Raw genomic sequence first — 19,857 nt, forward strand, 5'->3', positions numbered from 1 at the left:
CTGAGTGGCCAGTGCAGGGACTGGGAATCTTGTTAAAGTTGAGGGACGCATGGATTCCATTCAGTATCAGCAGATTCTGGAGACCAATGTCCAGGAATCAGTGACAAAGCTGAAGCTGCGCCGGGGCTGGATCTTTCAACAAGACAACCACCCTAAACACTGCTCAAAATCCACTAAGGCGTTCATGCAGAGGAACAAGTACAATGTTCTGGAATGGCCATCTCAGTCCCCAGACCTGAATATAATTGAAAATCTGTGGTGTGAGTTAGAGAACTGTCCATGCTCAGAGGCCATCAAACCTGAATGGACTAGAGAGGTTTTGTAAAGAGAAATAGTCCAAAATACCTTCAACCAGAATCCAGACTCATTGGAACCTACAGGAAGCATTTAGAGGCTGTAATTTCTGCAAAAAGAGGATCTACTAAATATTGATTTAATTTCTTTTTTGTGGTGCCCAAATGTATGCACCTGCCTAATTTTGTTTAAACAATTATTGCGCACTTTCTGTAAATCCAATAAACTTCATTTCACTTCTCAAATATCACTGTGTGTCTCCTATATGATATTTAACTGATTTTTTATCTTAACAACCAACACTTTATACAGGAAAATCATGATTATTAACAAGGTTGCCCAAACTTTCGCATCCCACTGTAGAGGTGATAAAATTGGTCAGTGATTGGCCAATCAAAATTAAAGCCGTTTACCAGGCTTAATAGCGGAGATTTCACATTCTAGCCCTCGAGGTCCAAACGTCTCACACATTTTTGGCACAGCTCAAGTTAACTGATGGAACTGAATCAGGAAAGGTGTGATTCATCAAGTAGAACACATTTCTTAGTCCATCCTAAACACTGGCATGGATATGGGCCTCGAGGACTGGAGTTTGACACCTGTGCTTTAGAGGAAGCTTGTCTTGTCATGGGTCAACCTAGGTCTTGTGACCACACTGATCTGAAGTTTCAGGTTTCCAGAAATGTTATTTTACTAATGATTCTTAACCTGCTGAGCGGTCTGGACGAGCTCAGCTCGTCCAACACCGCCAGAGGCTGCCGCTCAGGCCCTGCTGGGCCGATTTCCACCAAATAAAAAGCAGCACACGCAGCCGGCACTTTGCCAGCCGCGTGTGCTGCCTGATCGCCGCTGCAGCGCGGCGATCCGCCGCGTGCAGCGGCGAAAGAGGGTCCCCCCAGCCGCCCGAGCCCAGCGTAGCCGGAACAAACAGTTCCGGCCAGCGCTAAGGGCTGGATCGGAGGCGGCTGACGTCAGGACGTCGGCTGACGTCCATGACGTCACTCCGCTCGTCGCCATGGCGACGAGGGAAGCGAAACACGGAGGGCCGCTCATTGCGGCCTTCCGTGTTATTCCTTGCCGCCGGAGGCGATCGGAAGATCGCCTCCGGAGCGCCCTCTAGTGGGCTTTCATGCAGCCAACTTTCAGTTGCATGAAATAGTTTTTTTTTAATTTAAAAAAAACCCTCCCGCAGCCACCCTGGCGATTTAATCAGAACGCCAGGGTGGTTAACCTAATACACTACTGGCAGTAGAGTGTGGTAGTGAGGGAACAAACGTTTTAACAGAAGAGGTGCTTTAGCATGGTCCTCTTTCAAAAATGTAGATCTTACATGGGTTGTCCACACCTAGCCCAAGCTCATAACTGGTCAATTAAAGCAAACATTTTCAAGTGCCTCCCTCTCTCTGACACGGAGAGAGAGCGGCAGCACTTCCAGCGCCGTCACCGCAGAGCAGCCGCCGCCGAGTCACATGTGAGAGAATCACATGTGAGAGATGCACGGCGGCGGCTGCTCTGCGGTGACGGCGCTGGAAGTGCTGACGCTCTCTCTCCGTGTCAGAGCGGTCAGCTGTTTGGTGGGGAGAATATATTGGCACCTGGTCCTGGTGGGGAGAGGGGGGGGGTCGGGCAGACATAGGCATGCTCTGCATGCTAAGCAGTATCAGATATGCGGCTTTGCGTCTGGAGCGGGGAAAAAGGTTACATTGTAAAAAATTAAATTTAATTTAAAGTTCTGCATTGGCTTTTTGGTTCACTGAAATACTAAATAAAACATTGCAATACAGATTTAAATTTCAATTTGGGGGCTAACAGTTACTCTTTAAAAAGAAACATCCATATCCCTCTCAGTTTAGGTTCCCTAAACTGAGGCTAAGCTACCTATAGTATGCTCAGAGGTATTCATGCTGATCCCCATACCTCTGTGCATTGTCCGAGCCTCTCCTCGTATCCCCAGAACCCATAATCCTTCCTTGAAAAATGACTTTTGGCTAAAGTCAAAGTGTCAGACAGGAAGAAGCTGCAATGTTCCCTCCTATCCCCTTCCAGTACCTCCTCTTCTCCGCCTGTTAAGGGGAGTGAATGGGACAGGGAGAAGAGAGAATGGTAAGGTGAAGGGAGGTTTGAAAGTTTAACTTTAGTCAAAAAATAGACAATGCAGAGGGGTACCTTGTACTTACCTTAGTAGCTTTGCTTTGGGTCATAATCTTTTAATGCTAGGTACGCACGATCCAATTTTCTGGCAGATTTTCCTGCCAGATCGAATTTTTCCAATATGTCCGATCTGAATTTCAATTGGTTTTCCGATCGATGTCCATACAAGGGAACAGAAATAGATCAGAAAATCGATCGAAATTCAGATCGGACATGTTGGAGAAAATAGATCTGGCAGGTGAATCTGCCAGAAAATTGTATCATGTGTACCTAGCATTAGAACCACTCTGCACTGATAAAACTGAAGCAAACAAAAACACAGAGAGCCCCCCCGTCCCCTTCCCCTTTGAGGATTAAAGCTACCCACACATGCATATATCTCTGATTGAATATGCCAGGAATTAATTACCCCAAAATGTCAGATCAATCTACGGTACTTTATATTGATTTTAACATTTAAAAAAAAAATCTATCAAAAGTATCGCTCAAATAGGATGCAAAATTGCTGTTAATCAGAGTGAGGAAGGTATGGTAGTCAACTAATTGATAGGCCATAGCGTTGCACTGCATTGAACAGTTACACTGTGGTTCAATCAATTTTGCAATAGATTTCCAGCTGGAATGTATTGAAAATCAATATGCTAGATGTGAAAGCAATCGATCATAAACCAATCAGATAGTGATCAATGGGGGACAGGCACCTTGGCTCATAATGAAGCAGGTTTGCTACTTTGGCTTATGCTAGTCAAAGGGAGGCAAAGGCATTTATTGTTCCATCACCATACACATCTGATCGTATTGCCAATGATCATTTCAGGACCATACAGTGTCCCCATTGTCAAGGCACACTACAGATAAGGTACAAGGGGACACTGCGTGGTCCTGAAACAATCGTTGGCAATACGGTCGGATGTGTATTGTGATGGAACAATAAATGCAAGTTCCTTAAAGGACTTACGAGGCCAAATGCGTTAAATAAGTTAAGTACCTGCAAGATGTCTAAATGCACGGAGGACGCCGTCCGCGCCCTCCGTGCACTTCCGCCGGGTCCCCCTCCTGAAAGCGCCCCCGTGCCGCTGGCGACCCCACGGGCCAGGTCGGGCTCTCCTGCCGCTCCCAAGATGGCCGCCGGAGCTGGCCGCGGCTGCGCAGTCTGCATTGCCGCAAGTGCGGCTGCGCAGCTCTAGGGCCAACCCCTCCGATCCACGCTACAGTGCGTGGTTCGGAGGGGTTGGCCCTAGAGCTGCGCAGCCGCACTCGTGGCAATGCGGACTGCGCAGCCGCGGCCAGCTCCGGCGGCCATCTTGGGAGCGGCAGGAGAGCCCGACCCAGCCCGTGGGGTTGCCAGCGGCACGGGGGGCGCTTTCAGGAGGGGGACCCGGCGGAAGTGCACGGAGGGCGCGGGCGGCGTCCTCCGTGCATTTAGACATCTTGCAGGTACTTCACTTATTTAACGCATTTGGCCTCGTAAGTCCTTTAAGAGTCTGGTATGTGGACCTCCCTTTGCTACTTAAGACTACTTCAGCTACTTGGTCCAACACCTCCAAAACAGGTGAACGCGCTGTGCGATTCTTTGGACTTATTTGAATAGTGTAAAACTTCACTATTAAAGCAGTTTTAAGATGGAGATTGATATTTACAAACATGAATTTTTAACAGATTCTCATTAACTCGAAATTTTCCATTCATAAAATCTCGAGGCAACAAAATGTTCAATCTGACCCACATCAGAAGTCCAGAAGTTAAAAAAAAAGAAATCTGCACACAGGTTGTCTGATAAAACAGGACATATTTCTCTGTATTTATTAAAATTTCTTTTCTTATTTTTTTTTTACAGAAATACAAAATAAAAAATAAAAAGCAGAACATCAAAAGAAAAAACACCCCCCCATCCCTCCCTCTCTATTGTCTTAAGGTCAAAATTCCTTCACGTTGACCCTTTCATCAGTCCCTCTTACTTCTATTAGTGCAAACCCCAATCATTACCCATTGTAAAAACTGCAAATGGCATCTTCTGGCTCCTGGCACAGCAAATGGAAGTTCTGGAAATCCGCGTGGCTCTCCCCGCACCTGCTCCACATCCAGCCCCCCCCCCCCCCCCCCCCCCGACATAACGAGGGTCACCAAGATGCACAGTGATACAGGCAAAGTCAATACAGAGAACAGTCCATACTCTTATGTAAGAGTCCATAAATTTCCTTAGGAAGGAAGAGTAAAACACTGCATCTTTGGTGGACAGTCGAGGGGAATGGCGGGAAATTCTCACCACAATCCCTGGTTGTGTTTGCAAAAAGGGGCCTCCTGGATGGACAGTAAACAGATACAGGTTATTCTGTAGACAATAAGGTCCCTCCTTATAAAAGTTGGGTTGCACATACCTGATTGAAAAAGTACAGTTCTATAAGGGGGAGTAATTATATGTACATTGCAGTCTGAATGGCTCATGATGTCAATGAGGTTAGATAAGAGTCATGATGCGTGGTGGGGGGAAAAAAAAAGGGTGGGTAGAGATACACTCTACGGTCCATACAACTGGGACGGATAAGAAACACTCTGAAGTCCAGGTGCTTGTAGAGGCTACAAATAGGAGAACTCTAAGCGGAGTGTCACACATAGACAGCAGTCCTGGAGATGATAGAGCCATCAGTCTGGGACTCCATGTCATCATCCAGATAAGAGTCAATCTGTGGGTGAGGTCTAAGCTGCAACATGGGCCCCACCTCGTTAAATCGTTCCTCCTCTTCATCATCTTCCAGAACTTTGTACTTCATCCTCTCATCTTCCTCCTCATCGTCGTCCTCGCCCAAGGAGGGGCTCAGGCCACTGTCTCTCATAGGGACAGGGCCTTTAAGAGGCTTGTCCAACTCACCATCATCTTGGTACGTAAACTCCTGAGGCGGCTTTCCTGTGCCGAACACACGAGTCTTCGGGTTATAAGTACCCCTGTCCTGCTTGCTGTGTAGTCCTTTCCTCTTGATGACGATGAAGACGATGGCAGCCAGTAGAAGAAGGACCAGAATCACCCCGATAACCCCCCCGATGATGGCTCCTGTGTTAGTCTGGGTCTCGACAGCATGTTCTAGGTATGAGAGAAAGATAGCAATACTGTAGCCTGCCTGAGTACAAAACAAATCATCTGCCCCCACCCAGCCCAACATCAGTGATTCATAGTATCAAAAACAGACAGTTCTAAAACTCTAAAACATGCACAAACCAAGGTGGAACAAGTCAGCGATGGAAACATGCAACGTTGTAGGAACGTCTAAAATGCTGATGGCGGTTTCTACATGCACATGAAAAAAAATGTGGGGGTGGACACAACACATGCACGAGAACATCGTTGAGGTGCACAAAAATATATATTTAATATAAAATTTAAGGCATGCATTCATGGACCACACACAAAACTCCCAGACTTGGGAAGACTTCCCAAACACACTGCAAACTTTAAAAAGACAACAGAGCCACTCAACCACACAGTGCAGCTTATGATCAAAACTGATGATATGCCAAAAACTTTAGCATCTAGGCAATTTATACACAGACAAATTCATCAAAACATTACAATGGCCATTTGATCGCAAAGCAGGACTGTGCAATCAACCTTGGTGACCAGCCAAAATATCTAAACGATAAGGATCGCACACCTATGTGCAACGGCTGCTGGTGCAGGATCCCCAAGGCAGCAACAGTCCATACAGTTAAAGGAGAGATCCACACACAGGCTTCAATCAGGAACAATTCATGTCTATTGTTCGATCAATACACGTACAGACATCTGACCATACACCGACGATCATTTCGGGGCCAATGCGGTGCCCTTGCCTTGAGAAAGGGGACCGTATTAGCCCCGAAACGATAGTCGGTGTACGGTCAGATGTCTAAAGTTTATTGTTCGATCAATACACGTACAGTCGTTCTTGATTGAAGCCTGTATGCGGATCCCTCTGACAGTACAGCCAAAATATCTGGCTTTTATTTGGCAAATTTAGTCAAGAAAAGCCAACATGAAAAGCAACATGGATATAGAGCAAAACAGGGTGATCCAGAATTAAAGAACAGAAAAATCACACAGAAAATGTAATTCTGAGAAGATGGTTCTACCACGCTTCCATGAGGATACAAATGCTGAATTTCATCAATATAAAAAAAAAAAAAGTAAAAATAAAAATAAAGTGAACTAGAGGCCACTAGCTGAAGAATGCCAAGCGTGAGTAATTCATGTCATTTCTATTTACGGTATTACAGCTATATAACCTTTTCATCGCTACCTTTTTGCTAGCTGTGTGTTTAGCTATGGGAGACTAGAACAACTGCACTCATGTGGCAAAACATTACACTATCCACAGATTTCAGAACGCTGTTGTATTTACAGCAATAACATGACTGCTGTAACGTCTACCTGGCGGAGGGATATCCAAGAATGTTCACACTTGAACTGGGTGAGCAGAGATGCCCATGTTTATGCTGGGATAGATGGCAGCTTGTGGATCAGTGAATAATGGCGCACAGTGCCTATGCATAGAAATGGCGCCGCATTAAAAAGATACGCTTATCGCTATTTATCGTTAGTACTGCATAATAATGGCGCACAGGGAAAAAAAGAAGAAAAACGGCACACAGTAACGTTATTTATCAATAGTGGCACACACTAACTTTATTTATCAATAGTGGCACACACTAACGTTATTTATCAATAGTGGCACACACTAACGTTATTTATCAATAGCGCCCTACATAAGCCAAACTGCAGAAGTTATTTAACTGCAAAACGATGAATGGATTTAATGTAACACTGTCAAGGTTAGGGTTAGGCACCACCAGGGGGTGATTAGGGTTAGGCACCATCAGGGGGGTCTTAGGGTTAGGCACCACCAGGGGGTGGTTAGGGTTAGGCACCGCCAGGTGGTGATTAGGGTTAGGCACCACCAGGGGGGTGGTTAGGGTTAGGCACCACCGGGGGGTTTAAGGGTTAGGGATAGGTACAGAGAGGGTTCTGTGTGTTAACGCTAAATAACAATAAGGCTTTAACGCTAAATAACAATAAGGCTTTAACGTTAAATAGCGATAAGCGGCAAACGGATTAGCGGCAACACTGTGCGCCATTATTCACAGGCGCCATTTTCAGATGGATACCTTGAGAGGGACTACATTAAGGATACAGTGTTCAATAGTTCCATAACTATTCTAGAACTCTCTGCAACGCTTGTCACGTGACTGCAGAATGCTGGTAACTGTTTATTCAGCAGTATTAACATGAAGCATTCCAGCCAATCATCCTACCCATAGGCGAAGAGTGTGATGCTACTACAACCAAGGGATAGAAAACCTTATAGATAAGTTATAGAACCTTATAGAAAAGAAGATGTACTAAAGGAAGGGGATTATGTAGAGAAATAAATCAGAACATTTGGCCCATTTGCAATTAACCTTTTCTCCTAGGTGATATTTTCACACCTAAAATGCCCTTTAACCCACCAGCAAGAAAGAAAAAACACTCAAAATAAAGTTGGAGTAACTTTTCACCTTCTTTTTATTACTTTTTCAACTGCAAAGTGCTGAAAAGTTGTTTAAAAGAGAAGATGAAAAAATTATATCCTAGGAAAAAACTCCAGAAAAAAAGTGAATTGCAGATGGGCCTGTGTGTCTAAAATAAAAAGGTTTCCTTAAAGAGAACCCGAGGTGGGTTTGAAGAATATTATCTGCATACAGAGGCTGGATCTGCCTATACAGCCCAGCCTCTGTTGCTATCCCAAACCCCCCTAAGGTCCCCCTGCACTCTGCAATCCCTCCATAAATCACAGCCACGCTGCTGACAAACAGCTTGTCAGAGCTGGCTGTGTTTATCTCTATAGTGTCAGTCTGCTGCTCTCCCCGCCTCCTGCAGAACTCCAGTCCCCGCCTGCATCCCTTCCCTCCCTGTTGATTGGAGGGAAGGGACGGGGGCAGGGACCGGAGCTATGCAGGAGGCAGGGGAGCAGCTGAGACTGGCACTACAGATGTAAACACAGCCTCACAGCACGGCTGTGATTTATGAGGGATTGCAGAGTGCAGGGGGACCTTAGTGGGGTTTGGGATAGCAACAGAGGCTGGGCTGTACAGGCAGATCCAGCCTCTGTATGCAGATAACATTCTTTAAACACACCTCGGGTTCTCTTTAAAGCGGACCTGAAGTCAGAACGTCCTCTCTGCTCTAAAAGATACACAGCAGCATAATAACCTTTAAAGAAAGAACATTTCTTTGTTGCAGCTGATCAAATCCTAAAATAAATCAGCACAGTTTCTACTTCCTGATTCATGGAAGCAGACATATTGTTACAGCCGGTGTTTTCTAATGGGCTTATCTGCCATAGGTAGTCATGTGACACAGGGAAGGCATCAAATTACAACTAGTGATTAGACACAATGAGGGGGAATTAGACAGGTTAAACTCTCTAAATACATACAGGGTACACTTCTCTAGGATTTCCTTTTGTCCTGTGCAAGAGTTCAGGTCCACTTTAATAGAATACCCTCATACTACGGTTTTGAAATATAAAAACCATACAACTGCTCATCTAAATGAATGCTATCAAGGCCGATGCTTCCTTAGGGTTAAACTTGGCAATTGCTCATTCCCACATTTATTTTTTTTCCCTGGGCACAATTTTACCTAAAGTGGTCAATGAACTCCCCCCCCCCCCCCCCCCCAAGCTGCTAGCTACAAGTATACCTCTTATGCAGAGCTTTAAATGCAGACACTTGAGAATTCTACAAGTATAAATGGATTTGTATTATTTTGGTGCAGCGGCAGTGTGCCTGGCAATCGCCCCGACCTCTAAAGTTACCTTGTGGAATGTTTAATCTGAGCTCAAAGTTTACAGCAATTATACCACTAGGAGTCCTTTTGAAAGAACAGCGATTGCTGATATTGTTATTAAAACAAGAGGCAGGTGGGAATAGCGGGCAATGCTTGTGGAATAACCTGCACAGCACGAGCGCAGAACGGGCCTGAATTACACTGCAATGTAATACATAGAGAGAGCCCTGTGTACTAATAACATTCAACAGGAAGTCGCCTTCAGCTGCTAAAGAAATACAGTTTCTTTATTATTCCTTTATTATATTTATAATTGTATTCACACATAGAACAAGAGGCGACATGTGTTTGCTAGTGACCTACACAAACGCTTGGACTCTAATCAGTATGACTGCTTGGATAATGTGATTGTTTGATTTTGTTTTGAGTTTTGTTCTAAATAAAAGCACAGCGGCATAGTGCTTAGCGCTCTCGCCTTGCAGTACAAGGCTCCCGGTTCGAATCCCAGCCAGGTTAACATCTGCAAGGTGTCTGTATGTTCTCCCCGTGTCTGTACGGGTTTCCTCCTACATCCCACAAATATACAGACAAGTTAATTGGCTTCTCCCTAAATTGGCCCTAGACTATGATGCATATGAGATATAGGACTATGGTGGGGATTAGATTGTGAGCCCCTCCCAGAGACAGTTAGTGACACAAGACAAACTCTGTACGGCGCTACGTAATATGTCAGCGATATATAAATACTTACATTTAAAAATTTTTTTTAAAAAATATGCTATCATAGAAAAGTTTATACTCTTCTCCTAGCAACCAGTATAAACCTAAAGACACTTTTACACTTGCAGGGTAAACCTGTGTTGTGTTACACTATTTTGCTGCAAGGAGCCGCAAGAAGCAATGAAAGTTTATGGAGACTTACACTGAGAGCTTGAGCCCACTGATGCAGGTTTGTCCGCTTTTCAGTTACACATCAATGTTACAGATGCTGAAAAGCAGACAGTAGTGGACACAACTGCGTCAGCGGGCTCAGGCCCTTATTGCGGTCCCTTGTGGTGGGCTGGATGTATCCAAGCCAACACAAGGTCAGCAGCGAGTTACTGCAAGCACCATGATTAAAGGACAACTGAAGTGAGAAGACTATGGAGGCTGCCATGTTTCTTTCCGTTTAAACAATACCAGTTTCCTGGCTGTCCTGCTGGTCTGTTTGGCTGCAGGAGTGTCTGTATAACACCAGAAACAAGCATGCAGCTAATCTGCCAGATATGACAATGTCAGAAATACCTGATCTGCTACATGCTTGTTCAGGGTCTACGGCTGAAATTATTAGAGGGAGAGGGTCAGCAGGGCTGCCAGGCAACTGGTATTGCTTAAAAAGAAATAAGCATGGCAGCCTCCATATACCTCTCTTCAGCTGTCCTTTAGCGCATGGTGCTTGGGGTAAGGAAGATCTATGTGCAACGCATATAGTGTAAACAATGGAGTGTAGTGCAGCACGCATGCGCAGATCAACCAGAATCCCAGTGACGCACTTCCTGCCCAGTACTGAGCGGGGGCGGTGTTATGCATATGACCCGGTAGCGCACTCTGCTGTAGGGTCATAAGACTGTATTTTTTTGCATTACAGTGGAATGCGGCAGGAGCATAGCACCACAATGCAAAAAGCATGCAAAACCGGCCTCAAGGTGCTCATACACTTGTAGACTGCCACAAACCAAGAGAATGATTTCTCTCTGATCGGAATAGATTTACACACACACACACACACACACACTAGATTTTCAATAGATTCCAGCATATCTAAAGTTCCACAGCGATATGAGCCGCTGATTGACCGCCGCTCCATCCCCGACCAGCGACAAGTTCGTTGTTAAAGAGGAGCTACAGTGAAAACAATGTAATGAAAAAAGTGCTTCATTTTTACAATAATTATGTATCAATGATTTAGTCAGTGTTTGCCCGTTGTAAAATCTGTCGTTTCCATGATTTATATTCTGACATTTATTACATGGTGACCTTTTTACTACTGGTAGGTGATATCACTGGAAGGAGATGCTGCTTGCTTTTTGGCAGTTGGAAACCGCTGTAAACAGCTGTTATTTCCCACAATGCAACAAGGCTCCCACAGTGTGATGTCAGAACCATGGTCCAGACATCACACTGTGGGAGGGGTTTTAGCACAATATCAGCCATACAGAGCTGCCTGATGATCGGTTTGTGAAAAGGTAAAGATTTCTCATGTAAAAGGGGGCATCAGCTACTGATTGGGATGAAGTTCAATTCTTGGTTACGGTTTCTTTTTAAAGTTAGGGGTGTACACGACAAGTCAGTTGCCATAACAGAAGTTATTTGTGGGGCAGTTTCACAAAGAGAACATGTTCCGCTTCCAACTTAACAGGATTCAGTGGAAACTATGGTGTTTATTAAATGGCCGCTGACTGGAACTTGTGTGGAAAGTTATTCACCTGTAGAGGAAACAGATTTCTGGAAACACTTCATGGCAATGCTCAGATCAAAACAAAAAGGAGAGGCCAACCTGGGAGCGCAAGTTTATCAGCACAGCTAGATTAACTGTGACAAAAATATATACTGGGGTTGGGGAGTCGGAGCAATTTTTAGGTACCTGGAGTCGGTGGTTTCATAAACGGAGGAGTTGGATAATTGTATTACAGATTCTACAGCCCTGGTAAGTATTAGACTACGGAGTCGGGAGTCGAGGAGTTGGAGTAATTTTGGGTACCTGGAGTCGGAGGTTTCATAATCTGGGGAGTGGGAGTCGGATGATGATTGTGTAGACTCCACAGCCCTGCTATAGTGGCCATACACACAGAAACATGCTCATTCTGTTTGTAATGCTAGCACTCTTGCCTTGCAACATTACAGTCCAGGGGGCAAATTCCCAGCCTAGACATTATCAGCATGGAGTTTGTAGGTTCTCCATGTTTATTTGGGTTTCTCACAGGCACTCCAGTTCCCTCCCACATACCAAATAAGTACGGATTAGGATTAATCACCGATATGGAAATTTTTTGAGTCTATGCAAATGTAATTTTATGCAAATATATGCATAAAATGCAAGTCTATGCAAGTCCCACCCAGGTTTAAATTGATTGGTGCATTTTCAAGCTGCCTATATTGGCTCATCATTCCAAGTACTAAGGCAAGTTTATTAATTCACCCCCTACTCTTATGCTGGGAATACACGGCTCAAATTTCCAGCTCGATTCCGCGCCGATCGTTTTTCTCTCATCTTTTTCTATTGTCTCCCGTTCAGAATCGAGCGCGGAAACGATCGGGCGGGAGATCGGACATGTCGGAGGTCATCAATCGAGCCATCTAAATAGCTCTAAATCGAGCTGTGTATTCCCAGCATTAGAACACCAGTCACACTATCTGACGCGACGGGGTCTGCATTATAGCATACACCATGTGTGTTAGTGTGTACTAAAACATGCGTTAGTGATTGCAATACTACAGACAGGGGAATGCTTAGGTTGTAAAAAAAAAACAAAAAAAAAACCTCCAGTCCTGACATCACACTGTGGGAGGGGTTTCACCACAATATCAGCCACACAGACCCCCCCATACACCCCCCCCCCCCCGATCTATTTAAGAAAAGGAAGAGATTTCTCATGAGAAAGGGAGTATCAGATACTGATTGGGATGAAGTTCAATTCTTGGTTACAGTTTCTCTTTAAAGCAGAGCTGAGCTCAGAGCTTCATCTCTGCTCTAAAAGATACGCAAAAGCATAATAACCTTTACAGAAACACTTTTGTTACATCAGAACTCCTGCAATAAATCTGCAGTGTGTCTACTTCCTGGTTTCATGAAAGCAGAGAAAGGGTTAACCTCCTGGGTTAACATTTATTGCGTCTGTCGAGACTGACGAATTTCTGAGCTGTAACAGCTGAGATTAAATTACACTTGTGATTACTTGCAGAGGAGGGTCAATTAGACATGCTCTTCTCTCTAATACACACAGGATGGATTTTTCTGTGTTTTCTTGTGTCCTGTTTAAGGGTTCAGGTGCACTTTAAGAGTGGTATGGTTAACCTTTAATTATGCAAAAAAAAAATAAAGAGTTACAAAAATGGTCCACTGAATTAACAGCACATTAGTGGAACTGTGCAAGGGCAGTATTGTTTCTGACTATGTCAAATAAATAAATTAAACAAAAGCATAAATAAGACCATATGTGACTGTTTATCTGCCTCCCCCGCTGATGTTTGTGCTTTCCAGTATGCACCTGAGGCCTGGGAATGGTGTCACTCCGCAGTTATTGTCCCATAGTAATGGCCAGGAGCCAATCAGTGTAGTTCCTGGACAGACTATTACTGTGACAGCCAGTCAAATTGGTCAGAGTGAAAAAAGCCCCTTAGTAAATGAGACTTGTCTCTGTATCTAGCCTGGCTCCCCAGCCTGTCAGCTCGGTTTTAGTTGTGAAAAGGAAGATGCTTGCTTTATTTTTGGTGCCAGGGAACGAGAATGAGATGTGGCAGTTGTTATGCAATGCAGTTCAAGTAAAAATATTTGTACTGTGTTCCCTGTACCTTCTAAATAAACTAAATAGACACAAATAACAAACCAAAATAATCAGGGCTGATCTGTGGTTTAACAAAATAAGGTTTCCTCTGGGCAAATTAAGCGCGTACTAAAGAGATTTCACTGGAAATTCTGCAGCCTCTGTTTTATATATCGGTCTACAGATTGAGCAGATAGAAAATTAGGAAGCTAGACCCTGTATATGACTTTATGTGCTGGAAGGCTGCTAATTTAAAGAGGAACTGTAGGGAAAATAATGAATAACATTGCTTTTTTTTTTTTTTTTTTTTTTTTTTTTTACAATATAAAAGTATAGATCATTTAGTCAGTGTTTGCCTATTGTAAAATCTTTCATCTCCCTAATCTACTTTCTGAAATTTATCACTAGTGGTGACCTCTTTAGTTCTGCCAGGTGATCAGTTACTGAGAGTTCCATGCACAGAGGGAGATTCTGCTAGCTTAGCAATGGGAAAAAGCAGTTATTTCCCACAATGCAATGAGGCTCACAGACAGGAAATAGTCAGGACCATGGTCCTGACATCACACTGTGGGAGGGGTTTCACCACAATATCAGCCATACAGACCCTTCTGAGAAGCTATTCGAGAAAAGGTAAGGATTTCTCATGGGAAAGGGGTCATCAGTTACTAAATCGGGATGAAGTTCAATCCTTGCTTGAAGTTCGATCTGGGGATGAACAAATCACATGACCTACTGGATGGCATTACAAATGTGTAGGCAAGTATAACAGTCCACATATGCATTTTGGGTCTGTATTTGGCTAGGGTTTTGAGTTGGTTAAGCAATACCAGTGATGACCTTCAAAATACATGTCAAATGCAACTTTGGCCGCCTTAGTACAGAATGTATTTATGACATTTCATTTTTATGTGAATAAGCAGCAACACCTACAACACATCACTTTAGGGCATATTCCATCCGCATTCCTGCATATTCCATCCACAGACTTCACAAATCAATACAATCCAACTTAGACAGCTGTTTCAGTCTATTCTGACCTTCCGCAGTGCAAGCGATGGACTGCGTATAGCTCCGTAGGTGGGACTTCTGAGTTAGCAGTATTACAGGATACCCCCGGTTAAGCTAAATGCAAACCACAACTTCATTTCTGATGGGCTAAAATCTACTGTGTATACAGATGTCCCATAATGTTAGTGTTAAGCTCAACACACACCATACAATCTTGGTTGTACAGATTTACCAAATCTATGTAGTATAAGGGCCAACAGATTGAAAATACCTTGAATGATTGATTGGATAAGCTCTGATACTACATGAAAGTGGTAAGAGTGAACAACCAAGATTGTATGGTGTGTGGTGAGCCATAGACAATTTAGTCATCAGTCATGCTTGTCCACTAACAAGCAACCACTAGTTGCAGAAGTTTTATGGTAGTCCTGGCAACGTGGCCCCCTCCCATTCCTCCTCCCCCTACCTGGTGCTTAAAGCGAACCTAAACCCAGGACTTCCTCTCTGCTCTTAAAGATAAGCAACAGCATAACCACCTTTAGAGAAACATTTCCTTGTTACAGCTGATAGAGCTCCTTTAGAGACGCTGCAGTGTAGTTACTTCCTGGTTTGCTGGGAGCACAAAGTGTTAACCTCCTTTGTTTACATATAACCTGCGTGAACAGCACATAGACAGATGACAGCTCAAATTACAGTGGCTCATTATTTACAGAAAAGAGTTAGACAGGCTGTTATCAATAACTACACACAAGGTGCGTTTCTCTGAGTTTTTCTTCTCTCCTGTGAAAGAGTTTAGGTCCTCTTTAAATAGACCCAGAGCTCACTGCAATAAAAATATTTATACATACCTGGGGCTTCCTCCAGCCCCATCCGCTCTGATTGCTCCCACACCGCCGTCCTCCGCTTCCCGCAGCTCTGATACCGGGTCCGTCACTGTCGTCAGTCGGGGCCAGTCTGACGTAAGAGAAGTGCACCCTCTATGTATCTTCCCAGCGGCTGCTGGAGAGATACGCAAACAGCGTACGTCTTCTGTGTAAACTAGCTCTGACTGATGGTAGTGAGGGGACCTGGTATCAGAGCTGCGGGCAGCGGAGGACAGAGCAGATGGGGCTGGAGGAAGCCCCAGGTAAGTATAAATCTTTTTATTGCAGTGAGCTCTGGTACACTCTAACACAGAACAGCCTGCCTGGAAGCATGTCTGTACAGCAGTCATTCAGAAACCATCATCAGACACAATCACAAATTATTATTTAGAGCAGTGTCTAACATTACACATGCAAAAATTACTATAAATACTTATGTAGGTGTGTTTATGTAGGGATTGAGCCGATGGCGTAGCTACAGAGCCATTTTACAAATGAGTATTTTACTCTGGGCTCCAGTCCCAGCACTGTTTGTATAATAATCTCATGATACAGTCCAACCAAACCTCTCCAAGGACAGCCGCTGTGCGAGGCGGAGGTGTGAGCAGAGTAGGATTGTTTTGTTAAGGATTACCACTATTCACATCTCTGTGGAGAACCGAAAATAGCACACTACAGTAAGGCCCCAATCACACTTGTACATGCAAATAGCAACCACTGCAATTGCTTTACTTTTTCAGCGACTTTGAGGATTGTGTTTTGTCATTATTCTAGTGAATGAGAATCACAACACAATTGGTGGGAAAATGCTGCATGCAGCGCGTTTGGGATCGGCAATAATCGCAAACGTGCCACAATCATTGCAGAAAGAGTACATCCATGTGATTACTTGGGCAGCAGCGCTTTGCTGATCGCCGGCAGTTGAAAAAAGTCGAGGTTCACAGACAGGAAACTGGCGGTACCCATGGTCATGACATCACACTGTGGGAGGGGTTTCACCACAATATCAGCCATACAGACCCTCCTGATGATCTATTCGAGAAAAGGTAAAGATTTCTCGTGGGAAAGGGGGCATCAGCTACTGATTGGGATCCTGGGTTAGAATGCCCCTTTAAAGCGGTATTGTCACCATAAAAAAACATTTCAACAGCAACTGGTCTGAGTGTATTAAGGGATAAAGATGCTAATCCTGCATTCAAACCTTGCAAAACGTTTTCTGCTGTTATGGTTTGGAGTTATCACATACTTTAGGAGCACTGGCCCTAGTGCCAAAGAGTTGAATGCTGGGAGTTTTTTTTATCCATAATATATTCCTCGTCTTCCATTTATTTCCCTGCCTAGCTGCTTATCAGAAACACCATCTGATTACTTGTGTTTACAAGCAAGGCTGAGGTGACTAAAGGCTAGTACACACTAGCAATTTTGATTGACCAATGATTGCTCAATTTTACCACCTCCATGTAGTATGACCATTTACCTATATAATCTGCATAGAATTGAAAATCTGTTTGGCCCTCATACTACATGGAGGTGGTAAAATTGAGCAATCATTGGTCAATCAAAATTGCTAGTGTGTACTAGCCTTCAGTGATTGGATGTATAAATAAAAAAGACAGTGCAGTTGTTAGTATACACCTCAGTGGGAGTGTCTGAAGACTCTGGGAGGAGGGCAGCTAATTAATACACAATGAGCAAGAGAAGGGAGGGGGAAAACAAGAGTCAGGGAGGATATGATGTCAGCATTAGCTTGGCAAGATGGCCACTTCCTAGAATAGGATTTTCTGCTTTTCCTTTATAAAATTCACAGGAATCATTACGTGGATAGCACAATACATCTGTTATGTAAGTAGTAGTATTTATCTACTTATCTATGTGTTTTTTATTTCTAGGTTAGCATGGGTGTCGCTTGTTCTTTAAAGGGTACCTTTAGGGAAAAAGTGCTCCAAAAAGGGGTACCCTCTTTGGGAGAGGGAAGCCTCTGGGTCCTCCAAAGGCTTCTCCCATCCACCTAAACCAGGCTGTTCCAGCACTACATTCCATGAAAGACCATGGACAAGGGCTTTTCGATGGTGCAAGCATGGGCAGTAGCACAGGCCTGCTCCGACTTCAGCAGAGATATACACGGCTTATTGGGTCTGAACTACTGCATATGTGCAAGCCAACTGTGTCTGCGCAGTAGCACAGACCTAATTGCGCTTGGCATTTTCCGCTGGCAGGCGCATGCTACCGCGCAAACTTTTGGTGGTCTAAGCACTGGAACGGCCTGGTGGAGGACAACAGAGGCTGCCCCCTCCTGAGGCAAGTATTTAAAATTGAGGATCAGGTTTGCTTTAACCACTTGAGGACCGTAGGCTTACGCCCCCCTAGTGATCAGGCTATTTTTTTACAATTTAGGCTACTGCAGCTTTAAAGAAAACCTGAACTGAAAATTTAGTTAGCGGCGATCGCCACTGGGAGACTGATGACGGAGCAGAGCTTCGTCATCCAAGCGGAGATGTGCGTATGATCTCCTGCAAAACCCCGCCCCAGGACTTCATGCCAATTGGCATTGAGTGGTCCTGAGGCTGCCGCCTCGCCCATGTGTGGAGTGGTCTTAAAGTGGTTAAGGCATAGCAGCCCATTAGATACAGCAAAGTCCACCTTACCCGGAAGTCTCTACTAACTGGCACACCTGAGGGGGATAACAGGGAAGGTGCTTTGGTGTGTTTGCAAGGTAGAAATTACTGAGCCTACAGACACCATCTTCTACCTTTCCTGCAGCTTCCTTCGGCTTTACGGAATCCATACACGGCGTGTCACCTGACCTGATGCAAGTCAGGTGACATGCCGGGAGCAGTACACAGAGGATGTTTGTAAGCACCGGGGGGGGGTGTCGAGAAGTCTGCGCTTTCCAGTTTCTCAAGCAACCGGCAAGCATGCATATCCGGCATATGGCAATACCCGCCTGTGCCGGATACAGAGGACTTTGCTGTATTTGTCTTTGGTTGCCATTGGTAGTTGCATCATTCATTCCAAGTGTCCATCTTAGCACCGCACTGTTGAAAATTCCATCTGTTCGAAGACAAAAGCCTCTCTTACAAAAGAACAAGCTGAAACAAATGCAAAAATGTACGCACAAAGTACAATGTTGCAAATAGCAGGAACAAAGTGCCTTTCATGTCACAAAATATGGAGCGGTTACAATTCTCAAGGCCCCTCGCGAAATCGTCACGAAAACAAGATAGCAAAAAAAAAAAATTACTAAGGTCATTCCAGAAATAGCTGCTACATGTACGTAAACTGCGCACAGATTCAAAAAAAGGGGGGGAAAAAATAGAAAGCAGCGCGTGAGGGGGAGACGGACAAGGAAGTTATTGGTGCACAGCTGTGTCGTGCGGTGATGTTAATAATTGACCTAGTTGCTTCAACAGGCATGAATGGATGGAGCATGTTGCTGTGCGCTGGTAGATAGGGCCTTCCATCTTGAACAGTCCGCAGCCCCTCCCCCCCACCCCCCATCTCTCCCGATATTCCCACAGCAGCCAAGCACCGGCGCTGTCAGTCCAAGCCGCATCCCAGCACAATGAAAGCCTGTTGATTGCTCGCCTGCCTTTCATACAGGCCTCTCCGCTGTGATCAAAGGGGCCTCTGCTAACAGCCAAACAAGAGGAGGAAGCTGAACAAGGCTGCGCCGCAGTGTTCTTTCCTTACAGTAAATATCCTGTATGAGCCCATTGTCTTACAAGTGCTAAAACATTCAATGGTTTTGTGCAGAAGCGCTCTAAAACAACAACAAAATATTTTTAAAGAGGAACTTCACCCCAGGATTCAACTTCATCCCAATCAGTAGCAGATACCCCCTTTCCCATGAGAAAGCTCTACCTTTTCTCAAATAGATCGGAGGGGGGGTCGTGAATCTGTACAGATATTGGGCTCTATTCACAAAACTTTAGCAAAATAATCACTCAAAGTAAGCTGTTCCTGATCAACTTCATGTCACTATTACTTCTCTTACCTTAATTACATTATATTTTTGCTCTTTGGGAGCTTGTGGCTGGATGGTGTAATGGCTAAGGGCTCCCCCTCTGACACACGAGACCAAAAGACAAAGACAAACATTTATATTGCGCTTTTCTCCTGGCGGACTCAAAGCGCCAGAGCTGCAGCCACTAGGACGCGCTCTATAGGCAGTAGCAGTGTTAGGGAGACTTGCCCAAGGTCTCCTGCTGAAATAGGTGCT

At 44.5% G+C, this 19,857-nt stretch overlaps 2 protein-coding genes across 3 annotated transcripts in view; both read right to left on the minus strand.

Moving 5' to 3' along the window:
• LOC137522889 (apolipoprotein C-II-like) overlaps positions 1-19,857 on the minus strand; it is a 596,236-nt gene that overhangs the window by 453,822 nt on the left and 122,557 nt on the right. The window lies entirely within an intron of this gene.
• The window catches only part of NECTIN2 (nectin cell adhesion molecule 2), a 170,002-nt gene that overhangs the window by 65,655 nt on the left and 84,490 nt on the right, over positions 1-19,857 (minus strand). The window contains exon 6 of one of the 2 annotated variants that reach the window (XM_068241424.1): positions 4,542-5,524. The exons of the other annotated variant lie outside the window; for it this stretch is intronic. Within the exon in view, the coding sequence (XP_068097525.1) occupies positions 5,052-5,524 (473 nt within the window). The 3' untranslated portion in view covers positions 4,542-5,051. Of the gene's footprint in view, positions 1-4,541; positions 5,525-19,857 lie in introns of those variants that run through there. 2 annotated transcript variants of the gene reach the window in all.

The sequence above is a fragment of the Hyperolius riggenbachi genome, chromosome 6, assembly GCF_040937935.1.
Source record: "Hyperolius riggenbachi isolate aHypRig1 chromosome 6, aHypRig1.pri, whole genome shotgun sequence".
Taxonomy (NCBI): domain Eukaryota; kingdom Metazoa; phylum Chordata; class Amphibia; order Anura; family Hyperoliidae; genus Hyperolius; species Hyperolius riggenbachi.